This window comes from Panthera uncia, chromosome B1 (genome assembly GCF_023721935.1).
Source record: "Panthera uncia isolate 11264 chromosome B1, Puncia_PCG_1.0, whole genome shotgun sequence".
NCBI lineage: Eukaryota > Metazoa > Chordata > Mammalia > Carnivora > Felidae > Panthera > Panthera uncia.
Window position 1 is genome coordinate 79,866,079 of NC_064811.1, and position 27,881 is coordinate 79,893,959.

General features: G+C 34.3%; 1 protein-coding gene across 1 annotated transcript in view; it reads right to left on the reverse strand.

The window, feature by feature from the left end:
• STPG2 (sperm tail PG-rich repeat containing 2) overlaps positions 1-27,881 on the reverse strand; it is a 594,553-nt gene that overhangs the window by 358,535 nt on the left and 208,137 nt on the right. Inside the window, exon 11 of the mRNA XM_049630905.1 lies at positions 6,523-6,682. Within this exon, the coding sequence (XP_049486862.1) occupies positions 6,523-6,682 (160 nt within the window). The remainder of the gene's footprint in view (positions 1-6,522; positions 6,683-27,881) is intronic.

The following is a 27,881-nucleotide window of genomic DNA, read 5'->3' on the forward strand; positions in this document are numbered from 1 at the left end:
TTATAATTCACTCCATTATATAATGCTATACCCACAAAATGTATAAGATAAGATCTCTTCTATATATTACCTGTCTATATAAAATACACATGTTGTCAAATATTTCTTACATTTTTACATCATTTTCTACTTTAAGGCTATAACTCTATGTCAGACTTTGATTATATTATCCTTTATATTCTAAAATACTGTATACAAGTTCCTTCCAACCCCCACTCCCACATACTTATTCTCTACTTCTCAAATGAAGCTTTTCCCAAAGTCTCCAAAAAAAAGTGAATAACTCTGAAAACTCAGTATACCAGGCATAGGATAATTTTGCCTATAATATATGCTTATTAATAAATATGATCATGTTCAAATTGTATATAAAGAGCTTACTTGAAATATATATAAACTGCCCAATGAAATAAAGTTAACTTGAGGTTGAAATGAATAAAATTAGCTCATTTTCAATAATATTTCCACCATTTTTAACAAAGATATAGAATCAACAAATCCTCAATACTGATCTGATCTATTTTTGCCCACACTCAGAATTACCTTGCATTTTAACATCCCAGAAGCATTCTGGAAGCTATAGAAAAACAACAGCAAAAATTACGTATTTATTGCAGTAGGTTAAGTACTCACCAAGAGGGATAAACTGCATTTTGATAAACCCTATAGCATTTCTAAAGCTGTAATATTACAAACCACTGAGAAAATAGAATAAATAATTAGTTTTCACACTACACCGACTTTTATATCAAAGGTATTACTTATGTTTATTGAAAAAGTGAACAAAACTACCAACATGGTATATGTTCAATTAACTTCTAAGATAAATTATAGTTTTTTTCTGAAATAATTTCCTATGGGAGTGTGATGCAGAAATCACAATGTTATTTTCATGAGAAATGATCTATACTTTCTACATAAAATAAGTCTCAGCACCTGTTACTATCAGCCTTCAAATGTGTTCTATGCTGCATATGTTGCAGAATCTTTCATTTATTTAACTATTTTATTTTAATAAACATTGTGCTTTAAACTTCAATTGTTTTTCACCTAAAATCTTAAAATAAGTTTTACTTACTATAAAGCAATGTATGTGCTTTATTAGAGGAAACAACTGAAAAGCAAAACAAAATCTTCTGTGAATCTAAGGTAGTTACTTATATATTGTTTCCTCAGTAAGTAGGCCTTCCCTGATAACATTATTTGAAACTGTGCTTAACCCACTCTGAACTCCTACTCTTCCTTCCCTCTCTTATTTTTCTTCATAGCATTTATAATGATTTGGTATTCATTCTTTTTCCTTTCTTCTTTTGTTTTTTTCCTTGCTTTCTTTCATCTATCAATTTATTGATCTATTTATTCTCTTAAATGTCTAATCCATTAAATGTCTCTTACATCTCATATTACACTCTATGAAACAATGTTTCTATTTTGTTCACTGCTTTATCATAAGGCCCTGGAACAGTGGTTAATACATAAGAGTCCCTCAGTGTATATTTGTTAACGATTAATCAGATGAATCTTATCTTGTTACCAGGTTTAAATACATACACCATTTGAAAAATTTTCATAGGACTCTATCCAGTTGATGTATGAGAATTAACTAAACCCCATTTTTGTTTCTTTAGAACATTTTAAACTTTTCATTACTAGTGTTCTTTAATGAATCTCCTCGATGCTTAAATTTTGGCATATCATTTATTATTTCCCTAGGGTAATCCCAGAAGTAGGATTTTGGGGTTAAATGGCATATATTTGAAACATTGTGCCAGCCTGCCTTTGAGAATCACTGCTATCAATTTACACTCCCATCATGTTGTGTAAGAGTCCCCAGTTTCTCACACTCAATATTTTCATTCATTTTCTTTTTTTTTTTTTAATGTTTGCTTATTTTTGAGAGAGACAGACAGACAGAGCGTGAGCAGGGGAGGGACAGAGAGAGAGAGGGAGACACAAAATCCAAAGCAGGCTCAAGGCTCTGAACTGTCAGCACAGAGCCCAATGCAGGACTTGAACTCACGTACCCGGGGGAATCATGACCTAAGCCTAAGTCAAGCGCTTAACCGACTGAGCCACCCAGGTGCCCTCATTCATTTTCTTTTTAAACTTGCTGTTAGGGTACCTGGGTGGCTCAGTTGGTTAAACATCCAACTTCAGCTCAGGTCATGATCTCACAGTCTGTGGTTTCAAGCCCCATGTCGGGCTCTGTGCTGACAGCTTGGAGCCTGCTTCAGATTCTGTGTCTCCCTCTCCCTCTCTGCCCCTACCCTGCTTGCACTGTCTCTCTTGCTTGCTCAAAAACAAATAAACATTAAAAAAAAATTTTAATAAAAACAAAAAAATAAATAAACTTGCTGAGTCTTTCCCTCTTCTAAATGTCCAAAACCAGGTCAATAAGAGTGATAAAGTAATGTTTAAGCCCTTTTTCACTTAACAAAAATTTTACTTTACCTGAGCTGGATAAATCACAAAACCATTCACAGGTCTATGAATTAAACCTTGATGCAATAAGAGTAGGTTGCTTTATAATGTGATGCACTTCATTTAATAATTTCTTCATTAAATTTTTGTAATGTGTTTTTATGGGTTACACAACATTTAATGCTCTTATACTGATTGCAAATATACTACTTCCCTCTTTAATTTAGACTAATGAAAATAAATTTTCTCTCTCTTAAATATATGCAAAAACTTGATTTATGAATATAACAAAACCACTTCCATGCTGTTAATAAGAGTTCTAAAATAGGGGCGCCTGGGTGGCTCAGTTGGTTAAGCATCCGACTTCGGCTCAGGTCATGATCTCACAGTTTGTGAGTTCGAGTCCCGCGTCGGGCTATGTGCTGACAGCTCAGAGCCTGGAGCCTGCTTCACATTCTGTGTCTCCCTCTCTCTCTGCCCCTTTACTGCTCATGCTCTGTCTCTCTCTGTCTCAAAAATAAATAAACATTAAAAAAAAAGAGTTCTAAAATAATTTGAAATAAATACATCACTATAAAATGCTGAGTGAATGAATGAATGTCCTGTAAGTTGGTAAATAACATAAGAATATTATTCATTTATCAACCAAACTCATAACTCATATCATTTATCAACCTCAGTTCTTAACAATTTAACTACAAATGTTAACAGTATGCATATTCTTTAAGTTTTGTAAGGCAAACCACTCAATTCTTAGTAATGTCATGACTCAAGGAACAGATATGGATAAGATGCTCTATAAATTCAATTTTATAGTTTCATTTATGTGTATATGTATATACACACATAACAACACAAAATTATTTCATCTGGCTTATAAAGAATTTGACATACAACCCAAAAGGTCCTTCCTATTAATAATAAGGTAAAGAAAAAATACCAATGTTTAAATGAAAAAATAATAGGATTAAAAAACACTTATTTTTTTAAAGTGTTTATTTACATTTCAGTTAGTTAATATATAGTGTTTTGTGGTTTTTCTCTTTTTTCCCCTATGATTATTTGTTTTGTTTTTTAAATTTCACAGATGAGTGAAATCATATTGTATTGTATTTCTTCAATTGACTTATTTTGCTTAGCATAATACTCTCTAGCTCCATCCACGTCATTGAAAATGGCAAAATTTTATTCTTTTCGATGGCTGAGTAATATTCCATTATACTTATGGAATATTCCATTATACACATACATACATATATCACATCTTATTTATCCATACATCAGTTTATGGACATTTGGGCTCTTTCCATAATATGGCTAATGCAGATAATGCTGCTATTAAACATGGGGGTTCATGTATCCCTTTGAATTAGTATTTATGTATTCTTTGGGTAAATTGCTGGATCATAAGGTAGTTCTATTTTAACTTTTTGAGAAATCTCCATATTGTTTCCCAGAGTTGCTTCATCAGTTTGCCTTCTCACCAACAATGTAAGAGGGCTTCCTTTCTCCACATCGTCACCAACACCTGTTGTTTCTTGAAAAAACATTCCACTCATAACTAATTCTAAGATATGATATGAAATGATATTATCTATAGGATAAAAATTGACACAAAGCATATAACCAACAGAACTATTACCACTGCATCTTATTTTATAACAATGATTTTCCTTTTATAAATCACAAGACTTAACATATTTAGTTAGATGGTATTCCCAGGAAAAGTTGAACGGTATTAAGAATTATAAACAGATATGGGCTATTCTCATTTTAGACCAGAAAACCATATTACTATGTATATATTAAAAAGAATCAAGAATTCTCTGTCATATTCATCAAAAAAAACCTAGCCTAACTGAAAAATCAATAAAAATGAGGAATCTATTTAGAGAGTTGATAATATGATGCCTGAATATCTTTTCCTTGATTAAATCAAGTGTAAGAGAATAGGACATATGGAAGTTAATTTTCAATTACCAAAACAAAGCATGGATATTAATTGAATTGGCCCCAGTCACCTATTGAATCTATGTTAAAAACATGTTTTGGATGGTACACCTTAAATAGTAGATTAAATTTAAAATAATGAACAATTCTAATTACTACAATATTTGCACATTTTAGAGGAAATCAAATTTTATACATCATGATATCAGGTAATAGCTTCAGAAATCCATTTTTTCTAATGTGTTTATTATAGAGGCATGTGGGATTTCTGCTGTAATTTCTTTGAATTATAGGCTACTTCTAAGATGCAGGATGGCAATCTTGATGGATTATTAGTTTAACCAGTGTGATAAACTCGTTTCACTTAGCAAGCTGGCTACTCTACAGTTGTGTAGTGACTTTGACAGTCATTATGTCTTTGAATTCAAATAATAACTGTCTTTATAATGAAGATACTCCCCTCTCCCAAATTGTTTCAGAAGCTAGTGCTGGCTTGACAACAAGAAGAAATATATTTCATATTATAATAAGGTTTTATACTTCTAAGGAGCTTCAGAGCTTCTGGAGATGACTTTGAAATTGTCTTATTAATCTTTAATATTCTCATGAGAGCCAAGTAGACAGCAAGTATTATCTGAATTTTGTAAAATAAAACTAATAAAACAATTAGTGAATTTACTTGCCCTAGGCTAAATACTGAAACAATGAAAAATCACAGTGCCAATCCTGACACTTAACTGAAACCTATACATTCCATCTACAATAATTTTTATGGAGAGAACAGTAAAGGCTGAGAGAAAAAATAATCTTCAGAAAATATGAAGTTCAACATAATTTACTTCAAGAAACCCTGAAATGGATATTTTTAAAAAATTTTTTTAATGTTGATTTTTGAGAGAGAGACAGTGTGAGCAGGGGAGGGGCAGAGAAAGAAGGACACACAGAATCTGAAGCAGGCTCCAGGCTCTGGGCTGTCAGCACAGAGCCCAACATGGGGCTCAAACCCACAAACTGTGAGATCATGACCTGAGCTGAAGTTGGACATTCAACCAACTGAGCCACCAAGGTGCCCCTGGATATTTATTTATTATTTGATTGTGCTTGGTGATGGTGACCATGATAGTACCAGAATTTCAAAGAACTAATTCCCCTGTTCCACTTCTGGGTGACCACATAATGAGTGTGGTCAGGGACACTAACAGTGTTTGAATTCTACTTCATAACAAAGCTGAAACCTGACAAAATCAACAATGGTACAGCAAACTCCAGAGGAAAAAAAAAAAATACACAAAGTTAAAATTTGACTTACAATGGACCTTTACGTTGGCAAAATACTTGATTCTTGAAAGAACAGTGAAAAACAAAGCAAGCCTCTATGGATTGTAGGCTCTCTAAGTATTCTCATTGGCTGACAGGTTGTAGTCTCCTAATTTGGTTCTTCATCAAAAACCCTTGAAAGAGTTTCTCCATTCTGTTTCATTTTTTTTCTCTTCATATTCTCATAAGTAGTCACTACGACAGTTTGGTTGTTTAGTGGTAATACGTTTCTAAATTACTGCTGGAAATGATTGTTCCTATTTTCTATCTAGTTTTCCTGTGTGAAATAACACACTTACCTGATTTATCCTCATTACCAGGAAAAGTTATTGCATTCATTTTTAGTCTAAGAAAACTATTATTAGTAGCTGAACTAATCCTAATTTTTAAAATCAAAATTACTTTGGGAATTTTAACCTTCCCAAATAAATGTTTATCTTTTTATATGGATGTTTTCTTGATACTTGAGAAAAATTAAAATAATTCCATGACACTAACATGATGTGTGTCTTATACATAGTTAAATTCCTTTCTCCTCTAACAAATCTACCATACTAAGAATTTTGGGTTATTCCCTAGTAGAAAATGACTTTATTAGTTTTAAGTTCAAATGAGTAACATTGTCTTTGGTAAAATTAAGGGACACAAAACTCAAAAAAATCTTATGGCTAAAAAAAATCTAAAATCTTTCACTGAATAAAGCAGATTTTTTTTCATCTTATACATTTAAAAGAGGGGTATGGTAAATATAAAGGTATGTTTATAATATTCTATTTTAGTATGGAAACCTTAATTTTTTTTCCTCATAGCTTTAAAAACACAGTCTGTACTTACCTGGCCCATCAGTCATTTTCTCCAGGCACCGAGGAGCTGTGCTAAGAAAGGAGGTATGTTTCAGCTTAGCCGCAAAACTACGAGGTGGCATGTATTTATGTTGAACTTGGGACATCTCATATGATTTTTGAACATCATAGCTGCCAGGTGCTGGAATGTCCTAGAAATATTTCAATGGATGAGCATAAACATATCTTATATGGAATATATCTAAGACTAGGTAGCATAGATGTTCACACTAAACAATGGCATAAGTAGAAAAATATGAAAATTTTCTAATCACTTTTTAAAAAAAGAAATTTAAAAGAGTATCCCTAAATTTATGCTCTCCTAATAAAAGTGTAAATTTGCTTGTCAAAATTTAAGGTTAAATAAATAGAATTAGGAAACTTAGATCCATATTCTTTAAAAAAAATAGCCTTTATAATATAGATCAAACTTTCATTTTCAAATTTCACATTGAAAATCAAATTACATACAGGAATGAGAACAATAATTTTTTGTTTTCATAAGCAGCAGAACTATCTCTGCTATATCTGTTCTACATGACCATACTTCACTTCTATGAATGAAACTGCTTATTTCATTTTTAAGATTCCAATTAAGTTAAAAGCCTTCCCCTTTCATCATTTATGGCTGTTTATATGCTCTACAGTTATATTAACATTTTTAATCAACATAAACCACATGGAAATTAATAACTACAATAATAATTCTAAACTCAATTAAATATAAAATATCATTGCACAATTAATGCCTGTAAACTATTAGCTAATTATTTCAATGAAAAAAATTTAACTCCTTTTCCTCAAATTATTTTAAAATAGAAAATGTTATATGTAACATATCTGTTCATCTCTATGATGTAGAAAGATGGAACTTTTCAAGTTTTAATGATTTTCTGGTACACAGGTGACTCTTGTGGCTAATGGTGTGCACTCTAGCACTAGACTTCTTGGGTTTCAAATATCTGTGCCTTACTTCTTTAGAGACCCTAAGCAAGCCACTTAACCTCTGTGATTCTCAGTTTCCTCATTTGTCAGTGGGAAAGATAATAATATTTACATCATAAATCATAGGGTTGTTGTGAGGATTAAATGAATTAAAACAGGTAAAATACTTAGATTGGTACCTAATTCTATAAAAGCTTTAGCTAATCTTAACTATTCTACAAAAGCCAATTGCAATGCAAACAAGACAGAACTACCAGAGTTTGGACTAATAGGGGAGTATTATAATGTTTCAAATAAGTCAAACAAATCTGGATATTGAAAAATCAGACTTTTAAAGTCCATGTTTTATAAAACATACTTTCTCTGGTTTCTCATACCTTTGTCATCACCTCCAAGCACATGCCAACAACATTATTTTCTACTTCCAAAGAATCACGAAATATGGTAAGGGCACTCAACATGACTAGGGGAGAGATGCTTACACGAAACCTCACATTTCTGGTTTAAGTCCTGTGTCAAACACCAAATGCCACATCGGAAAGTCAACTAAGAAAAGTCAACAGTTGTTTTCTTCTGGCCTATATCAACAGAATATTTAATAAGAGTGGGCTGAAGAGAAGCAATAATAGCAGTAGCTCCAAAGATGACTTCTGGATCTTTTGGGGCTGCTTCAGTAGTATGTGGAAGGAAAGTGGGAGAGAGTGCCAAAGCACAAAGAAATCGTGAATACACACAACATACTCAAGGGTATTTAGGAAAGCTTTGCAAAGATCTTGACTGTCCCTACCATACACTTTATTTTTCTTATCTGACATTATTATGGTTACTGCTTCCTGAACACCGTGCCTGGTGTCACCACCTATTCCTTTTTCCAGTGCCCAGCCTCTATATGATTGATTGCTATGGCTCCTGCCACATAGGAATCTTTTTTTTTTTTTAATGTCTTGAAGCAACAATAAGAAACTGCATCCGTGATCAGTTTTCTTCAGAAATACTGTGTTCCCACCCAGGAAAATTCATCACACTAGTTATCCTAAATTTCAATAGATTCACTGGCTCTTTTATTAAGTGAAAATATATTACCCTTGCTCATGATCACCTGTTCTTACAGCGTATTTACGCTTCTCTGAAAACATACTACCTTCTTTTATCCTTTATCAGTGCTTCTAAGTTCTTCTTACTCATCTTCAATTCTCATTTTGTCTGACCAAGAGACTGATTTTTCAAGTCAATTTCCTAGGCAAATGATTGGTAAGATAAATCTGAAACAATGTCTAATAGCAATAATTTAAACAATACGTATATATGGTACCCTAAACACCATTTCAGGAAAAAACAGTATGTGTAGCTAAGATCATCAAATCTCTCTGGGTGATCCTTTATACATCACAGAAAATAGGAAAGGCACACGGTGAGTGGATATGAAAAACATTTCTCATGGCTTTTTTTTTACCCCAGTTATTTGTATCCTGTTGCTGTATTTGGAAAATTCAAAATACTTCCCAGCAGAATCTGAGTCCTGGTCCAAAAACTAAAAATGCCTGATTCGCATATTCCTGGTCTAATTTTTTAGCTAGGACATGAATCTAGGTCCTAGGCTTAAATGACAAACTTTGAACTGGCAGCCAATTATTCAAAAAAACAGCACTAAAAATTCCATTCTAGTGAGGGGCTGGCAATGCTAGAAGCTATGTCCAGCTCACAGAGGCAACAAGAGTAAGTACGGACTGAGGGAAAATGCCACAAAATGTCTGATAAAATAAAAGCTATACCTCAGTGCAAATTAGAGGTAAATCTAAGGTATCCTGACTTTATCTAGAAAACTCAGTCCCTATCTAAAAATGACATAATCACAGAATTAAAATAATTGATGTATGTAAAAATCTTAGAATGGTATCTGATACATAACAAGCACTAGAACTTCCTTCTATTGCCATCATCGTTGTCATTAGCATTATTATTCCTATTAGTTTTTTTTTTTTTTAATATATGAAATTTACTGTCAAATTGGTTTCCATACAACACCCAGTGCTCATCCCAAAAGGTGCCCTCCTCAATACCCATCACCCACCCTGCCCTCCCTCCCACCCCCCATCAACCCTCAGTTTGTTCTCAGTTTTTAACAGTCTCTTATGCTTTGGCTCTCTCCCACTCTAACCTCTTTTTTTTTTTTCCTTCCCCTCCCCCATGGGTTTCTGTTATGTTTCTCAGGATCCACATAAGAGTGAAACCATATGGTATCTGTCTTTCTCTGTATGGCTTATTTCACTTAGCATCACACTCTCCAGTTCCATCCATGTTGCTACAAAAGGCCATATTTCATTTTTTCTCATTGCCACGTAGTATTCCATTGTGTATATAAACCACAATTTCTTTATCCATTCATCAGTTGATGGACATTTAGGCTCTTTCCATAATTTGGCTATTGTTGAGAGTGCCGCTATAAACATTGGGGTACAGGTGCCCCTATGCATCAGTACTCCTGTATCCCTTGGATAAATTCCTAGCAGTGCTATTGCTGGGTCATAGGGTAGGTCTATTTTTAATTTTCTGAGGAACCTCCACACTGTTTTCCAGAGCGGCTGCACCAATTTGCATTCCCACCAACAGTGCAAGAGGGTTCCCGTTTCTCCACATCCTCTCCAGCATCTATAGTCTCCTGATTTCTTCATTTTGGCCACTCTGACTGGCGTGAGGTGATATCTGAGTGTGGTTTTGATTTGTATTTCCCTGATAAGGAGCGATGTTGAACATCTTTTCATGTGCCTGTTGGCCATCCGGATGTCTTCTTTAGAGAAGTGTCTATTCATGTTTTCTGCCCATTTCTTCACTGGGTTATTTGTTTTTCGGGTGTGGAGTTTGATGAGCTCTTTATAGATTTTGGATACTAGCCCTTTGTCCGATGTGTCATTTGCAAATATCTTTTCCCATTCCGTTGGTTGCCTTTTAGTTTTGTTGGTTGTTTCCTTTGCTGTGCAGAAGCTTTTTATCTTCATAAGGTCCCAGTAATTCACTTTTGCTTTTAATTCCCTTGCCTTTGGGGATGTGCCGAGTAAGAGATTGCTACGGCTGAGGTCAGAGAGGTCTTTTCCTGCTTTCTCCTCTAAGGTTTTGATGGTTTCCTGTCTCACATTCAGGTCCTTTATCCATTTTGAGTTTATTTTTGTGAATGGTGTGAGAAAGTGGTCTAGTTTCAACCTTCTGCATGTTGCTGTCCAGTTCTCCCAGCACCATTTGTTAAAGAGACTGTCTTTTTTCCATTGGATGTTCTTTCCTGCTTTGTCAAAGATGAGTTGGCCATACGTTTGTGGGTCTAGTTCTGGGGTTTCTATTCTATTCCATTGGTCTATGTGTCTGTTTTTATGCCAATACCATGCTGACTTGATGATGACAGCTTTGTAGTAGAGGCTAAAGTCTGGGATTGTGATGCCTCCTGCTTTGGTCTTCTTCTTCAAAATTACTTTGGCTATTCGGGGCCTTTTGTGGTTCCATATGAATTTTAGGATTGCTTGTTCTAGTTTCGAGAAGAATGCTGGTGCAATTTTGATTGGGATTGCATTGAATGTGTAGATAGCTTTGGGTAGTATTGACATTTTGACAATATTTATTCTTCCAATCCATGAGCAGGGAATGTCTTTCCATTTCTTTATATCTTCTTCAATTACCTGCATAAGCTTTCTATAGTTTTCAGCATACAGATCTTTTACATCTTTGGTTAGATTTATTCCTAGGTATTTTATGCTTCTTGGTGCAATTGTGAATGGGATCAGTTTCTTCATTTGTCTTTCTGTTGCTTCATTGTTAGTGTATAAGAATGCAACTGATTTCTGCACATTGATTTTGTATCCTGCAACTTTGCTGAATTCATGTATCAGTTCTAGCAGACTTTTGGTGGAGTCTATTGGATTTTCCATGTATAATATCATGTCATCTGCAAAAAGCGAAAGCTTGACTTCATCTTTGCCAATTTTGATGCCTTTGATTTCCTTTTGTTGTCTGATTGCTGATGCTAGAACTTCCAGCACTATATTAAACAACAGCGGTGAGAGTGGGCATCCCTGTCGTGTTCCTGATCTCAGGGAAAAAGCTCTCAGTTTTTCCCCGTTGAGGATGATGTTAGCTGTGGGCTTTTCATAAATGGCCTTTATGATCTTTAAGTATGTTCCTTCTATCCCGACTTTCTCAAGGGTTTTTATTAAGAAAGGGTGCTGGATTTTGTCAAAGGCCTTTTCTGCATCGATTGACAGGATCATATGGTTCTTCTCTTTTTTTTTGTTAATGTGATGTATCACGTTGATCGATTTGCGAATGTTGAACCAGCCCTGCATCCCAGGAATGAATCCCACTTGATCATGGTGAATAATTCTTTTTATATGCTGTTGAATTCGATTTGCTAGTATCTTATTAAGAATTTTTGCATCCATATTCATCAGGGATATTGGCCTGTAGTTCTCTTTTTTTACTGGGTCTCTGTCTGGTTTAGGAATCAAAGTAATACTGGCTTCATAGAATGAGTCTGGAAGTTTTCCTTCCCTTTCTATTTCTTGGAATAGCTTGAGAAGGATAGGTATTATCTCTGCTTTAAATGTCTGGTAGAACTCCCCTGGGAAGCCATCTGGTCCTGGACTCTTATTTGTTGGGAGATTTTTGATAACCGATTCAATTTCTTGGCTGGTTATGGGTCTGTTCAAGCTTTCTATTTCCTCCTGATTGAGTTTTGGAAGAGTGTGGGTGTTTAGAAATTTGTCCATTTCTTCCAGGTTGTCCAATTTGCTGGCATATAATTTTTCATAGTATTCCCTGATAATTGTTTGTATCTCTGAGGGATTGGTTGTAATCATTCCATTTTCATTCATGATTTTATCTATTTGGGTCATCTCCCTTTTCTTTTTGAGAAGCCTGGCTAGAGGTTTGTCAATTTTGTTTATTTTTTCAAAAAACCAACTCTTGGTTTCGTTGATCTGCTCTACAGTTTTTTTAGATTCTATATTGTTTATTTCTGCTCTGATCTTTATTATTTATTATTATTCCTATTAGGTGTGACACTGCATGTAACCTCAAAGATACCTTCCTTGCCTGGAGAGATGTCAACTGGATATTTAAAGGGAAAGCTGCTAGTATGTTAAGAACCAAACAAACAACAATAACAAAACTGAAAAGTAGTCAAGTTGTTGAGAATCACAAGAAGACAATGTCCCAGACAGTTAAAAAAAAAAAAATCACTAGTTTCAACCAGCTTCAAGGGAAAGCAGGTCGCCGCATTTATGTTTTGGAAAAACTATTTCACATACTTTGTGACCTTATTCAATTCTGTCAAGCAAGTTGAAGCCCCTGTAAAATTCTCCATGCCCAAATACAAGCTTCTTCTTCAAGGTATTTGACAAATTTTGAACTTGGAAGAGTAGAAAGCTGAAGAGTAAAGCTGAAACTTGAGAGTAGAGGGTAGAACATGCAGGAAGAAATAAGAGACCCTCAGGGTTTCAACCGGAAACTCAAAAGGGTGACAAGGGCAGAGCCACAAAGACAGAGTGGAATCTTAGTCTTGTGGCACTTCTCTGGTAAACCGTCACTAGAAGGACGAACCCCAGCAGTCTACAACAGACCTGACAGCAAGAGCCATATGACAGAAATCCGTGCACTAGACTTAACACTGTGGGTAACTGAACCACAACTACTCTTTTCAAGTTATACAGTAAATGCTCTTTCATATCTATTTTCATTTCTTTTCTGTTTCTAGGGACAAACATATCAATACAATGGTAGGTAGCATAATATAAGAATTATCACTATGCTTTGGCTGAAATAAGCTTTCATTACACCTTTTGGGTAAATTGTTCTGGCTGTTATTTCCTACCTACCTGAGTGTATTCCAGTCTAAAAATGTATTTTAAAATCCCAAATATATAATTATTAAAAAAATCACTAGAATGTATTTTCTAATGAAGCTTGTCCTATCAGTTAAGCGACTTAAGCAGACTTCAATGAAACTTTCAAACAAAGCTTTGAATCACAATCTTTAATCAAATGTATATATATATGTATATACATATGTATATACATATATATATACATATATATACATATATACATATATATGTATATATATGTATATACATATGTATATACATATATGTATATATATATATATATATATGGGTCATAAATGTAGTGAAGTTTGCTTCAATATGCAGAAAACTTTTTGATTAAAGCAATTTACCAATATGCTTATTCAAGTTGCTTCATTTGGGCTTTGTAGAGAATAAAGGCATTTCAGATAATAATCAAATTATCTTTGTTTTGCGTGTTGCAAATTATAATTACAATCACATTACCCTTGCCATTTTTCAGCTTTCCTAACATTTGTCATCCTGAACACATGCCTCTTTATTTTTTTTTTTTTTAATTTTTTTTTTCAACGTTTTTTATTTATTTTTGGGACAGAGAGAGACAGAGCATGAACGGGGGAGGGGCAGAGAGAGAGGGAGACACAGAATCGGAAACAGGCTCCAGGCTCCGAGCCATCAGCCCAGAGCCCGACGCGGGGCTCGAACTCACGGACCGCGAGATCGTGACCTGGCTGAAGTCGGACGCTTAACCGACTGTGCCACCCAGGCGCCCCCACATGCCTCTTTAAATATCTGACTTAGAAAAGAATAAGTGTTATTTTAGAACAAAAAAATAATAATATATAATATTCATATAGATAGGAAATTATACTGTTTTGTGATAGGCAAAAATAGAAAATATTGATTTTATTTGCCATAATCTCCTAGCACACCAGAAAAGACTTTTTACCCTAATGTTGGTTTATGAAAGGAACTAAAATTGTAAGCTACACCATGGTACTTCAGGCTCAGTAAAGTATAACAAAAAGTGCTGATGGACAAAATCGTGTAGACAATAAAACCACTGATTTCACCTACTTTCTCTAATGTAACATTATACAATTCATACTTGAATCACAATTTTGCAGTTGTTTGCTGACATTTCCACTTCATTAGCCTCAGATAGCCTTAAAGTAAAACTCATTATCTTCCCTTTCCCAACTACCCAACCTTCTATCCTTTCTTACCTACCTATAATAACTCCTTATTTAACCTGGTCTGCAAACAGAAAGCTGGCATTTACTTTTCTTCACCTTCCTCTCCCATATCTAAAAATCATCAGTTATAACCATTGTTAACATCTCTCCCTCTATCCTTTTATTGTCTTTACTACCAAAACAATCTTGCTAAGGGCTCTAAAATATACCTGACAACTGTACTGTCTCTTTAAACGTTAGGTCTTCTGTCTCAAACCATCTGCATCACAGTTGCAAATAAGTTATTGTACTAAAACATGACAGAATTCTGCGGGAAACATGCATTGGTTCCTGAGTGCAATGTGAAATTTTTCAGAAAATTATCTTTGGCAGTAAAAGTCTTCTTAAATTTGAAGGCAAATTTATAATTGTAAAACCCAGCTCAAGTAGGTCCTCTTCCATTCTTGATCACCCTAGCTAGAAGTGACAGCCTTCACTTTTCAATTCTTCTGTTCCTTATCATATAAATATACTTATCTATATAAACACATAAATATAAGTATACTGTATACTTATTTGTAAACATATAAACATACAAAGAGTTCATTAAACAAATATATTTATTTGAATATATATTTCTTTTTTCATCAATGTAAAAGCAGGAAGAAGGTATATAGCTATCTGATGCTTCCTCAAATAAGATTCTATTTACCTTATATATTTGCAGATTAATTTTCCTTTTACTCTCTCAAAGAAAGCTGACATTAAAAATCCAGGAGCATAGGGGCACCACAATAGCATTGGACATTTAGGCCCTTTCATGCTTCCTCCTGTACCATTCTTTTTTTTTAGTGTTTATTTATTTTTTAGGGAGTGCAAGCATGGGAGGGGCAGAAAGAGGGGGACAAAGGATCTGACATGGGACCCGCGCTAACAGCAGCAAGCCTGACATGAGGCTCAAACTCAAGAACCATGAGATCATGACCTGAGCGGAAGTCAGTCATTCAACCAACTGAGCCACCGAGGCATTCCTCTCCTGTATTATTCTTAGACTAGCTCATCCTTATGTTCTCAAGATACTGACCATAGCCCAAACCATAACATTCTCATTTCAGAAATGAAAGTAAAGGACAAAAGGCAAAAATATGTTTAATAACACAACAGCTTTCTCTGAAGAACTTTCCCAGTCCCATAACTTTTGCTTTCTTTGCATTAGTTAAAAGTATGTCAAATAACTACCCTATAACTATAATAGAACTTGAAAAAAGGAATTGTTTTAGCTGGGCACATTGCTCTTCAAATAAAATTGGATTCTGTTGGTAAGGAAGAAAAAGATAAATATATCTTTATATCTGTATGTGGTTGGCAACTAGTAACCTCAGTCATAATATTCTCTGCCTTTGAGGGCACTAGAATTATAAACTATAACTCACTTCTAGAGTACTATCCAGGATATTAGACTATCTCACTCAAGAGCTATTTTGACTAGAGGTTTGTGGGCTTTGTTCTCTAATTCTTGCTCATCCTGTGGGTCTCAACCTTTCCTGAATCCATTAGCTGTCAGGTCTCCAGTGATACACGTTTAGGACACACCGCTCTTAACTTTGTCGCAGTTGTTACATTTTCCATTAAATAAATCTTCAATCACTTGTTTAATATCATTCATCCGCATAGGTATATGTAAACTTTGAAAGGTTCAGAAAGTATTTTGTTGATCATTGTATCTTCAGTGATGGCAAGTGCCTTGCAGTCACTAAGTGATCAATGAATATTTTTTAATCAATGAGAAACTATACGAGCTAATGAAAGTGAATGAAAATGTTAGCATCTACCTTGAAGACATTCATCCATGTGTGGCCTTATCACTGAGCGCCCCCCCTAACAGCAGGGTTGCCATAATGCCTTGAAAGTATTTTCACCCCTAGAGTGCCTAAATTTGTCTCACATATAAACAGTTTATATTAAATGTGTGCTAGGTAAAGATTGTTCAAGTACTGTTTTCCCTAAAGATGTTAGGGATGTTCCTGTTTCTAAAAAAAAAAAAAAAAAAAAAAAAAGTATAACTTACAATCTCAGCAATGATGTAGAAATATGCATACATCTATTCATACTGACCAAGGACTGACTTCCACAAAACCGTTAGGTAGTTAATTAATATTTTATGTGAGATGCATTTCCTTCTCTTTTCTATCAAAAAAGTAGACTTTTACTTTTGAGGCTTGAGCTTTTCATGACCACCTTTGACATTGGTTTTATAGAAAAAAAAATGTGTATCTCAGCAGATTAAAGTAAAACACATGACCAGAAATGGCCTATATAACCTTTCTTTTCCTGTAAATGCTAATGTTACTGAGGCAGGAAAAAAAAAAGCATAGATTATTGCCAGTCCTAATAGTTCTAACTGACATGATAACATTTCTTCAGAGTTTCATCAACTCAATACAAATCCGGAAGTTAATTCTTTTGTAAGTTGAAAGTGCAAAGAGTTAATGTAAGTGATTTTTTAAAAGACCATAACTGTTCCTAGAACCAGTTGGACAGATTTAGATAAGGCACTAAAAATTATCTTGATAAACTTGGAAAACTTAACAGAGTTAAATTTTGAATGTGATTCGTGAGGGATGAAATCAAATGACCCTCTATTGTCATCTATTATGTTCAATATGGCAAGAATTACCTCTTATATAAAAAGAAGGATCATTTTAAGGTAGTGCTATTGAAATACCATGGAACCTAGAGTCAGAATTGCTGGGTTATATTCATAGCCTTGTTATTAGCATCATTCATGCAGGCCTTCAAGAACCTCACTCATCCAAGCCCCTCTCACCCTGATGATGCTGAAGGTCATGTTCAGAAATATTTTGTGGGTCACTGTGCAGGGGATGTGTTTTCTCCCTTCTCTTCTTCCTATGACATTGGTAGTGAGATGAGTCGTAGAACTATTTATATTTGGAAGTTGCCTCTCCCACAGTAAGCTATGAGTGGGCACGATAATCCGGACTTCCTTTCTGTGAGGTATAAATATCTTAGCATTCCATTACCTGCATCAAAAATTAATTATGGCTGGGATGCCTGGGTGGCTCAGTAGGTTAAGTGTCCTACTCTTGGTATTGGCTCAGGTCATGATATCACAGTTTATGAGTTCAAGCCCCATGTCGGGCTCTGCAGTGCCAGTGTGGGGGTGCTTGGGATTCTTTCTCTCTCCCTCTCTGTGCCTCTCTCTCTCTCTCTCTCTCAAAACAAATAAATAAACTTAAGAAAGTGAAATAAAAATAATTATGGTTATATCTAGACAGAGAAGAGTAAAGGTGATGACAGAGAGGAATAAAGTATGAAAAAGGAGAGAAAACAAGGTAATTAAGACAAAGGAGATAGGGAACAGGAACCGAAGGCTGCCTACACACAGAGGTGAAGATCCCTGGTAATGTTAACCATACACTCAAATAATGTCTTCCATGTTATGACACATAGTTTATAGATCTCAATAGCAAAAGGCAAACTGTACATTTGAAATGAAGGAAACCAAATTATTCTCCCTGAATGTTCCTCTTAATATCTTTCCTAATGAATGAAATATATTTTAAATATCCCATTTCCTTCCAGATTTATAGTGCTTCACATAGCACTAAAGAATTGTTCAAGTCAGTTTATACTTGGTGTCAAATTTAATAGCACATTTTTTAGTGACACTAAATGTTTCTTGATTGAATAGATAAAGAAACAAAACAGGCAGAATAAAACATTAGATGAAAAAGCTTCAAGGGTTCTATCACTGTGTCTAAGTGTCATACATATAAAGGTTATAGCCATCTAAAAACATCTAAAATATCTTTTAACTTCATAAAGAATCAAGAAAACGATCATCTAGAATAATGCAAATATCCTACTTCTTCCTTTCCCTTTTTTTGAAAAGTTTGGTATATTGTTTCCCCTGTACTGTAAACAAAATGCTGCTTAAGTGATCCTGTTTTTAAATGCTACACTCTTTTAGTTTTGGTCTAACAAAAATTTACTGACTCTTTACTAAGCACTGATGCTAGTAACCATCCATAGTGAAGACTGTGGACTCTGAAGCTATGTTGTCTGGGTTCAAGGTCTGGCTCAGTATTTCTGCTAATCACATGACCATGGGTAAATCTTATGTCTCAATTTCCTCATCTATAAAATGGGAATAATAATAGTTCCTACCTTGGAGGCGTGTTGTAAGGATTAAATGAGTTAATATACGTGCAACACAGAGTGCTAGGTGACACTATGAGAACCGTGTAAATTTTTGTTATTAATATGCCTCCTAAATACTGATATTTGGGTGATACTTGATTTTTCCCCAAATAACTACTACAAGTACTATTTGAAAGTAATATATTCTTCAATGTCAGAAATAAATTAATTTAAAACATGAGGGGTTTTTTTGAACATGCAGTTTAAAAAAATATCAGTATATCTGTTTCAAATGACAAAAAGCACAAAGACTGACATAAAATTGTAACTTGGTTATGGGCCAAATATAATTTAACAAATATCTTCATTAGACATTAAAAAAAACCCAAAACTTAGAATAGAGTCCTCTATCATTTACTAACATTATTAAATAAATGTCATGCTCTAAAAAAACAAACCAAAAAAAACTCTTTTCTCCATACATTTCAGGAAGATGAATCAACTCTTTTTAAAAAGTAGTATTTATTGAACAATTTCAAATGACTTTGTTAGAGTTATTGGAAATCTACACTTCAATATACAAATAAAATGTAAATTTTCTAGTCCCAGTTTCTGGTTTTATAGAATATAGATACTTTCATCACCTTAAAGATACAACTATCATAAGAAAAGTGAATTTCTTTATAAAGATATTCCATATTAATGCCCATATAATAAAAGGCAAAGTCAATTTCACATGCACAGAAGCATGTGGGAAAAAAAGACAAGTGCAAGAGAAAGAAAAAAGAAAGTTCATGGTTTCAGCTTAGAAAAGCATCTAATTCACATCTCTCATGGATTCACTCCAAATTTGCCAGAGAACTCATAGGAAAAATTAAAAAGAAACATGCACATGCGCGCGCACACACACACACACACACACACAGCAAAATGAAATGAAAAAAAAAAAGCTAACAAACCAGAAATAAAAAGGGATATCTAACTTAAATCATATAGTCCTGATTGGCAAGCAAAAATTGGTATAAAACATTTATTTTGTTTTTTTAGCTGAAATATAATATCAATTAGCATAAAAAGAGATACTGCATCCTGTCTCCACTGTCTATTGCTGGCTTAGAGATCTAGGATCTATATCACATAGATTACTGGCCCAGTATAGATCACCTTTGATGTAACTACATATTGTTCTATTTTCCCTTCCCATTACTACACCACATTCTCACTGTAAATATTTAAAGTACAAAGTAAAAAAGAAAATCCCTCTTTTACCAACCTGCACAGTTGGACTCACTGAGTACAATATTATTGTACAATATTGTACTGTACAATATTATTCTACTCTATTACTTTAACCAGTCTTCACTAGTGAACATTTAACTCATTTCCACTTTTGCATTGTTATAAACAATTACATAATAAATTAAAACATATACACATACGTCTATGTACTTCTGGGCAAATGCCAAGATAAATTCCTGGAAAACGAAATTGTTAAGGCAAGGAATATGTGCAATTTAAGTTTTGGTTGAAATTATCAAGTAGTCTCAGAAAAGTTTTAGCAATGTAAACTCCCCCAATAGTACAGGGGCCTTTAAACAACATGAATTTGAATTACATGGGTCCACTTACATGCAGATTTTTTTAAATAAATATATTGGAAATTTTTGGAGATTTGCAACAATTTGAAAAAATACACATATGTACCGTGTGGTCTAGAAGTATGGAAAAATTTAGGAAAAAGTTAGGTATACCATGAGTGAATAAAACATATGTAGCCAGTATCTTATCATTCACTACAATAAAATATTTACAAAGTTAATATGTATCAAAATGTACACACACACACACACACACACACACACTTACAGATAGCACATGGCACCATTTGCAGATGAGAGAAATGTAAACACACATAAAAATGTAGTACTGAATCGTAACTGTATAAAATTCACTGTAGCATGTACAGTACTACTGTGATAATTTCGTAGCCATCTCCTGTTACTGCTGCAGTGAGCTCAAGTGTTGCGAATATCTGCTTAAAACACTGTGTGACACTAATTCCTCCACATGAACAGTTTCTCTCTCCACTAAATTGCCTACCACAGCAAAAAGTGATCTCTTGTGGTGCTCACATATTTTTCAACATGTTGAATACAATACTGTTAGCCCTGAATAACACCATAGGACCCATACAAAGTGCCACTAGTGATGCTGGCAGTGCTCCTAAGAAACAGAAAAAAAGTCATGTCAGTATAAGAAAAAGTTGAATTGCTTAAAATGTACTATAGATTGAGGTCTACAGCCCGCCATTCCAAAATAAATGAATCCAGCATTAAGGGCCAATGTAAAAAAAGAAAAGACAATTTGGGAAGCCATCACTGTAGCTACACCAGCAGGCACAAAAACCCTGCACTTTTTGTGAAATACTTTTTTATCTCGTATTAAAAATGCAGCTTTTTGTGTGGGTGCAGGATTGCTATAAGAAAGTCATACCTATAGACTCTAATATGATTGAAGGAAATCTGAAGTCATTATAGGACAACCTAAACCAAAAAGAAGGTAAAGCAACTAACGCTGGAGAATGTAATGCCAGCAAAGGATGATTTGAGGATTTTCAAAAGAGGTGTGGCTTTAAAAAATGTCAAGATAACAGGAAAAGCAGCTTCTGCCCAACCAAGAGGCAGCAGACAAGTTCCCAGACACCACCAAGAAAATCACTGAAAAGAAAGGATATCTGTCTGAATAGGTTTTTAATGCAGATGGAAGTGCCCCATTCTGAAAACAAAAATGCCAAAGGACAGGATTGGTAAGAAAGAGAAGCAAGCACCAGGACTTAAGGCAGGAAGAGATAGGCTAATTCTACTGGGTTTGTACAAATGCAGTCACTTTTATGATCAGGACTGCCCTTACCTCTAAAGCTGCTAATTACCTATAAAGCTGCTAACCCCCAAGACTTGAAGGGAAACGAGAAAACATCAGCGACCGGTCTTGTGGTTATACAAGAAGGTTTGGACAAAAACCCTTTTTCTGGATTGGTTTTATCTGTGTTTTGTCCCTGAAGTCACGAAGTACCTTGACAGTAAGGGGATTGCCTTTTTTTTTCTTTCTTTCAAAGTGTTTAGGAATTCTTTAATTATAAAAAGAAAGGCAATGGGATTATCTATCAGGTTCTAAAGGTACCCATGCATTAAATCACTCAAATTCTATCTTAAAAACCAAAACCTTAAATTACAGTACTATTAAGCTTCCTTATAGTAAGGAATAAGACCAAGCTATACTAGGGTACAAAATCCTGAAATTCTTGGCATGAAAATGATTTAGTAGACATCTGATTTATTCAAACATTAGGCCTACTGAAGACAGAATTAACAGAGCTCATGGAGTAGGGAGAAAAAAAATCCATACAGCATCTGCTTCACTGCAAATTTCCTGGGGAAAAATTTTATGCATTCTGTACTACAGTCTTACCAGAAAGCATCCACATGTGCTTGATACAGGTTAACTTAAGCAGGAGACTAGAAACTTTCTGTACATTCAACTGGGCAAGTAGCAGTAATGATGCAACTTTCAGAAACATTTTTAGGCATAAGAAATAGCACTGCCTACAGTGAGAGTCTTTGATAATCAAAGAAAAGAATATCACTAAATATAATCTTACAAATAAGAAGGAAAATATATGCATTTTTACGAAAGCATTGCTTTACATACCAGGAAAAATGTCACAATGAGATCTTCTATGAAATTAAAACATTAATTGTTATACTCAACTTTAATCAACTCTGAAGTTATTTTGTGGTATTATAAATCAGAGAAAAAAAACAATTTAATCTAAATGCAATTTAGGTAAGAAATGAAGGACTAATATGGAAAAGGAGCAGCACTTCTCTGGCTAACTCATTAAAAAAAATGCCAAATAAAGATTTTGAGTCAAATTTTATTAAACACAATAAAAACAGATCACCACTACAATTCAAGAGGATAATCTAAATATGCACTTGACAATAAAGCACATTTGAGTATGGAGTGAAAAAAAAAAGTTTTCCAAAAAACCATCAAATGTATCATCTCCAAATACCCAAATAATAAATCACTTCTGCAGGCCTTTTGTTGGGTGGAATCATAATGAACTGAAGATTTATTGCTATGAAAAAAAAATCTGTAGTACAGTAACATGAATCTTGGGTATTAAGCATAATTAGCTGAATCGAGTTAAGAAGTTCAAAATCTAATAAGAAACTTGTGTGTGTGTGTGTGTGTGTGTGTGTGTGTGTGTGTGTGAAAATCTATAAGCCAGTTGACCCAAGAGCAACCGAGATATCTAACCTGTTCAGTGAGAGCAAATATTATTTTAAATCTTGTTCTTTGAAGGCAATTGAAAATTACAGTTCCAACAGCCCATAAACCAAATTAAAAAAACTGTAGAAAGCAATTAAAACCACATTCAAAAAGCCATTTTTTTTCAGCTCAATATCAGTACCTCAAAGGGAAAAGAAAAGCATCCTTCTTTTGATACTGGACAATGCCCCCATCCACCCCATGAGTTCAACAACAAAGGCATAAAAATGGTCTACCTTCAAACACATCTCTAATTCAGCCTCTAGATCAGGGGGTCAAAAACACCTTTAAGGCTCCTTACACATGGTACTCTATGGAAAGCACTGTCAATCCTATGGAAAAAAACCCCAACAGAGAGAACATCATTAAAGTCTGGAAGGATTACACCACTGAAGATGCCATCATTGCTATAGAAACAGCCATGAAAGCCAGCAAGTCTGAAACAATAAATTCCTGCTGGAGAAAACTGTGTCCAGATAGTTTTTTTTCTTTTTTAAGTTTTTACTTAAATTCTAGTTAATATACAGTGTAATATTAGTTTCAAGTGTACAATTTAGTAATTCAACACTTACATACAACACCCGGCACTCATCGTAAGTGCCTGCTTTAATCCCCATCACCTAATTACCCCATCCCCCTACCCACCTTCCCTCAGTTTGTTCTCTATAGTTAAGAGTCTATTTCTTGGTTTGCCTCTCTTTTTTCCCCCTATATTTGTTTGTTTCTTAAATTCTACATAGGAATGAAATCATATGGTATTTTTCTTTCTCTAACGGACTTATTTCACTTAGCATAATACTCTCTAGCTACATCCACATCATTGAAAATGGCAAGATTTCATTCTTTTTGATGGCTGAGTAATATATTCCATTATATCTATCTACCTATTGATCAATAAAGATGTGATCTATCTATTGATCAATGATTAATATATTGTTAAGATTAATAGATAAGATAGATCACATCTTCTTTATCCATTCCTCAGTTGATGGACATTTGGGCTATTTCCATAATTTGGCTACTGTAGATAATGCTGCTATAAACATGAGGGTCCATGCATCCCTTCGAGTTAGTGTTTTTGTATTCTTTGGGTAAATATCTAGTAGTGCAATTGCTGGATAGTTTTCTTTTTAACTTTTTGAGGAACTTCCACACTGTTTTCTATAGGGACTGCTCCAGTTTGCATTCCCACCAAAAATGCAAGAGGGCTACCCCTTCTCCACATCTGTGCCAACATCTGTTGTTTCTTGTGTTGTTAATGTTAGCCACTCTGACAGGTGTGCAGCAATATTGTAGTTTTGATTTGTATTTCCCTGATGGTCAGTGCTGTTGAGCATCTTTTCATGCATCTGTTGGCCATCTGTGCTCTTTGTAAAAGTGTCTATTCATGTGTCTAAATGTTTTGCATTACTTCATATGACTTACAACAAATGTAATTTTTAAAAAAATCATGCAAAAGACTGGAGATACAGCAGAAGAGGTGGGAGGAGACAGTTTCAAGATAAGCATTTTGGAAACATTCAAGATCTAATAGACACCACACCAAAAGAATGAACAGATGACAGCTTTATGGAGAGGAGTACTTCTGAACCAGTACCAGATGATGAGGAAGAAGATACAGAAGAAGCAGTGCCAGAAAATAAACTGACGTTAGTCAATGTGGCAGAAGGGTTCTAATTACTTAACACTGCTTTTGACTTCCCTCATGACATGGACCCAGCACTGAAACTAAAACAAATGGTGGAAGAAGGACTGATTGGTATCATACAGCAACATTGTTAGAAAAATGAAAACACCAGAAAAGTCAGACAGAAATTATGTGTATATTCTGTAAAGTTGCACCAAGCATGCCTGCCTCTTTTGCCTCTCCTTCCAACTCCCCCACCTCTTCTACCTCTGCCACCCCTGCGACATCAAGATCAACCTCTATTCTTCCTCCTCCTCCTCAGCCTACTCAATGTGAAAATGATGAGGATGAAGGCCTTTATGATGATCCACTTCCACTTAACAAATAGTAAATAATCATCATAGCCAATCGATATAGCCAATAAACTTAGCGTTGTGTGTCTTTGTGTGAAAATCTAATAACTGTACAAGAACTGTATGAGATGGTTTTGTGTCATCATCATCATCATCAGTGACTACGTATTAATCATGTGGGACATCATGCACAAACCTGTATGGAAGTGGTAGCCTATCCTCACATAGGCATAAAATGAGTGATATTTAATATAAAATTAGTAAGGTGCTCATTTTCTTACTGCCTTATAACTTTGCTTTCAAAGGATTACATTACTGTACAGTGTGCCTCTCTCTCTCTCATCACTGGAGAAACTGACTATCATCACAGGTAAGTGGCTTTTAAAACAATAACAATGTGTCCGATACTGCATTATGAATATTATTGTAATACTTTATGCCATAAAAATTTTATGATTCATTCATTAGTGGCTAGGCTACCATAAGGCAATCATATCGCTGCTTCTTCATTATCAATGCATGAATCATCATACTTGTAAATAAATATAAATTTCTTTTTCAAATTATCTTTTCATTTTTGATATCTAGTGTAATACATATAATAGCTATAGTATTTTTGTATCATATAAGACAGCATTGATGTACGCACAGACACTTCATTTTTATAAACAATGTTAACTTAACAGTATCAATAAATACAGCACAGTACTGTATATATATTTCTTCTTCCTTATGAGTTTCTAGACATTTTCTTTCCTCTAGCTTGTACTATTGTAAAAATACAGTATATAATATATATATATAAAATGCAAAATATGTGTTAACTGACAGCTTATGTTATCGGTAAGGCTTCTGGTCAATAGTAGGCTATTAGCAGTTAAGTGGTGACCTCAAAAGCTATACACAGATTTTCTCTTTTTTATTTTTTATTTTTAGAGAGAGAGAGAGAGAGAGTGCGCATGCAAGTTGGGGAGGGGGGCAGGAAGACAGAGAGAGAATCTTAAGCAGGCTTCACACTCATCACAGAACCCAATGCAGAGTTACGATGAGCATGGAGTCCAGTGCTGAACTGAGTGAGCCACTCAGGCACCACTACACCACACATTTTCACCTGTGCAAGGAGTTGCTGTCCTCTGCCCATGCATTGTTCGAGGGCCAATTGTATATCTATTTCCCCTACCTTTGCCAACACTATTATCTTTGTTAAATCTCCCAAATGAGAAACATTTTCTTTTTAAAAAATCTACATTTCTTTAATTTCAAGTGAATTTAAGCATCTTTTCACATGTTTACTAGGTTTGTATGGATCATTTTCTAATTAAGTTCATCTTTTTTCTTTCTAGTTTTGTAATCTCTTTGCGTATACTAAGGAAATAGTCTTTGTCTTCATATGCATTTAAAATATTATTCCTAGTTTATAATTTTTCCTTTGACGTTATATATGGCATTTGTCTTAAGGTCTTGAAGTTTTCAGTTTTGTTTATTTTTAATAAGGCATTTTGTAGTAATCTTTATTTAGTTTTGCTACAGAAAAGTGTTAAACTTTATGAAGTCACATTTTCCTGAGGTTTACTTTATAGTTGCCCTGTTTCCTACTTTGGATAATTTTTCTTTAACATTTAAATATTTAGTCAATTTAAAATCTGCTTTATAGAAAAAGTATTCAACTTATGTTTCTGTAGCTACTTGAAATTTGTCACTCTCAGAATATAAATATTACCAGCACAGAATAGGAGAACTAGTCACAGAAGATAGCATTGTAGGGAGACCCATCAAAAAGCAAAACATTATAGTCAGGGATAGAGAGAAAATGATATGCTAGCAGTACTTTGCAGTGTACTTTTCCATTTACTCCATAGGTTAAAAGAGCTGAAAATAAACTTAGAGGATGGGGGAAGGTGGCAAAACTCAATCCCACAGAGTTGCTCTAGGTGAATGCCTACTAGATAATGAAAATTGATCAAAAATATACAAATCAACTTGAACAGCAGCTGTAGATTAGATGATAAACTATCATTCAACTCAATAGTGAGTAGGTTTAAGAAGAAAACCACAAACACCAAATGTTGATAAATACTGGGTTTAGATAGTCTTATCATTATTTGAGAATGTTTAAAATGTATGGCAGCATGTGAGTTTGATAGAGCAGGATAATGAATGTGAAAACCTTTGTTGTGTTATTCTCTATCCTTTTCCATAGGTTTGAAATATTTCCTAAACCAAAGATTTAAAATGGTGTGTGAAAAAAAGAACATAACAAGAACTAATATAAATTTATTTGGCTCGTTTCAAGATGATATGGGTCTTATAATTGCAAAACAAATAACCCAAAGGAAAAAAATCAATAAAAGTGTAAAAAAATTAAGATTTTTAAGATTATTGCAAAAAATTTACAGAAAATAAATTCCAATTAGTAATTAACTATAACTAGTAATAGTTCTTGTTGCTAATGGGTTCTTTTCTATAATACATGGATATCTCTTAGTAGTAAGAAAAATATAAATTTTATAATATAAAATAGAAAAATACATGATTGTTAGATTTTCAAATTAATAAAGTCAGCTAATAAATAAAAATCAATGACTAATAATCAAAATAATGAAAATTGAATATTTACTGGGAATCAGCCAACAAAGCAACATGGAAGGATCCTGAGCTTCCCCCCTCCCACAAATGTACTAAACATACAGCTACACGTGCAAAAATTCCCTGTGACCCTTTAACTAGGTACAGAAACTAGCTGAGTGACTCTTACACATTGGATGAATGAGAAATACTTACATCAAAATTGGTTAGGAAAGGCTGAGACACACTCTCACCATAAACCCCACTCCTGACACAGTGCCAAACAATCAGGAGGAAACCCCCAACTCCTATCCACTCCCTGAGGAATGAAAGGTTTGGCACAA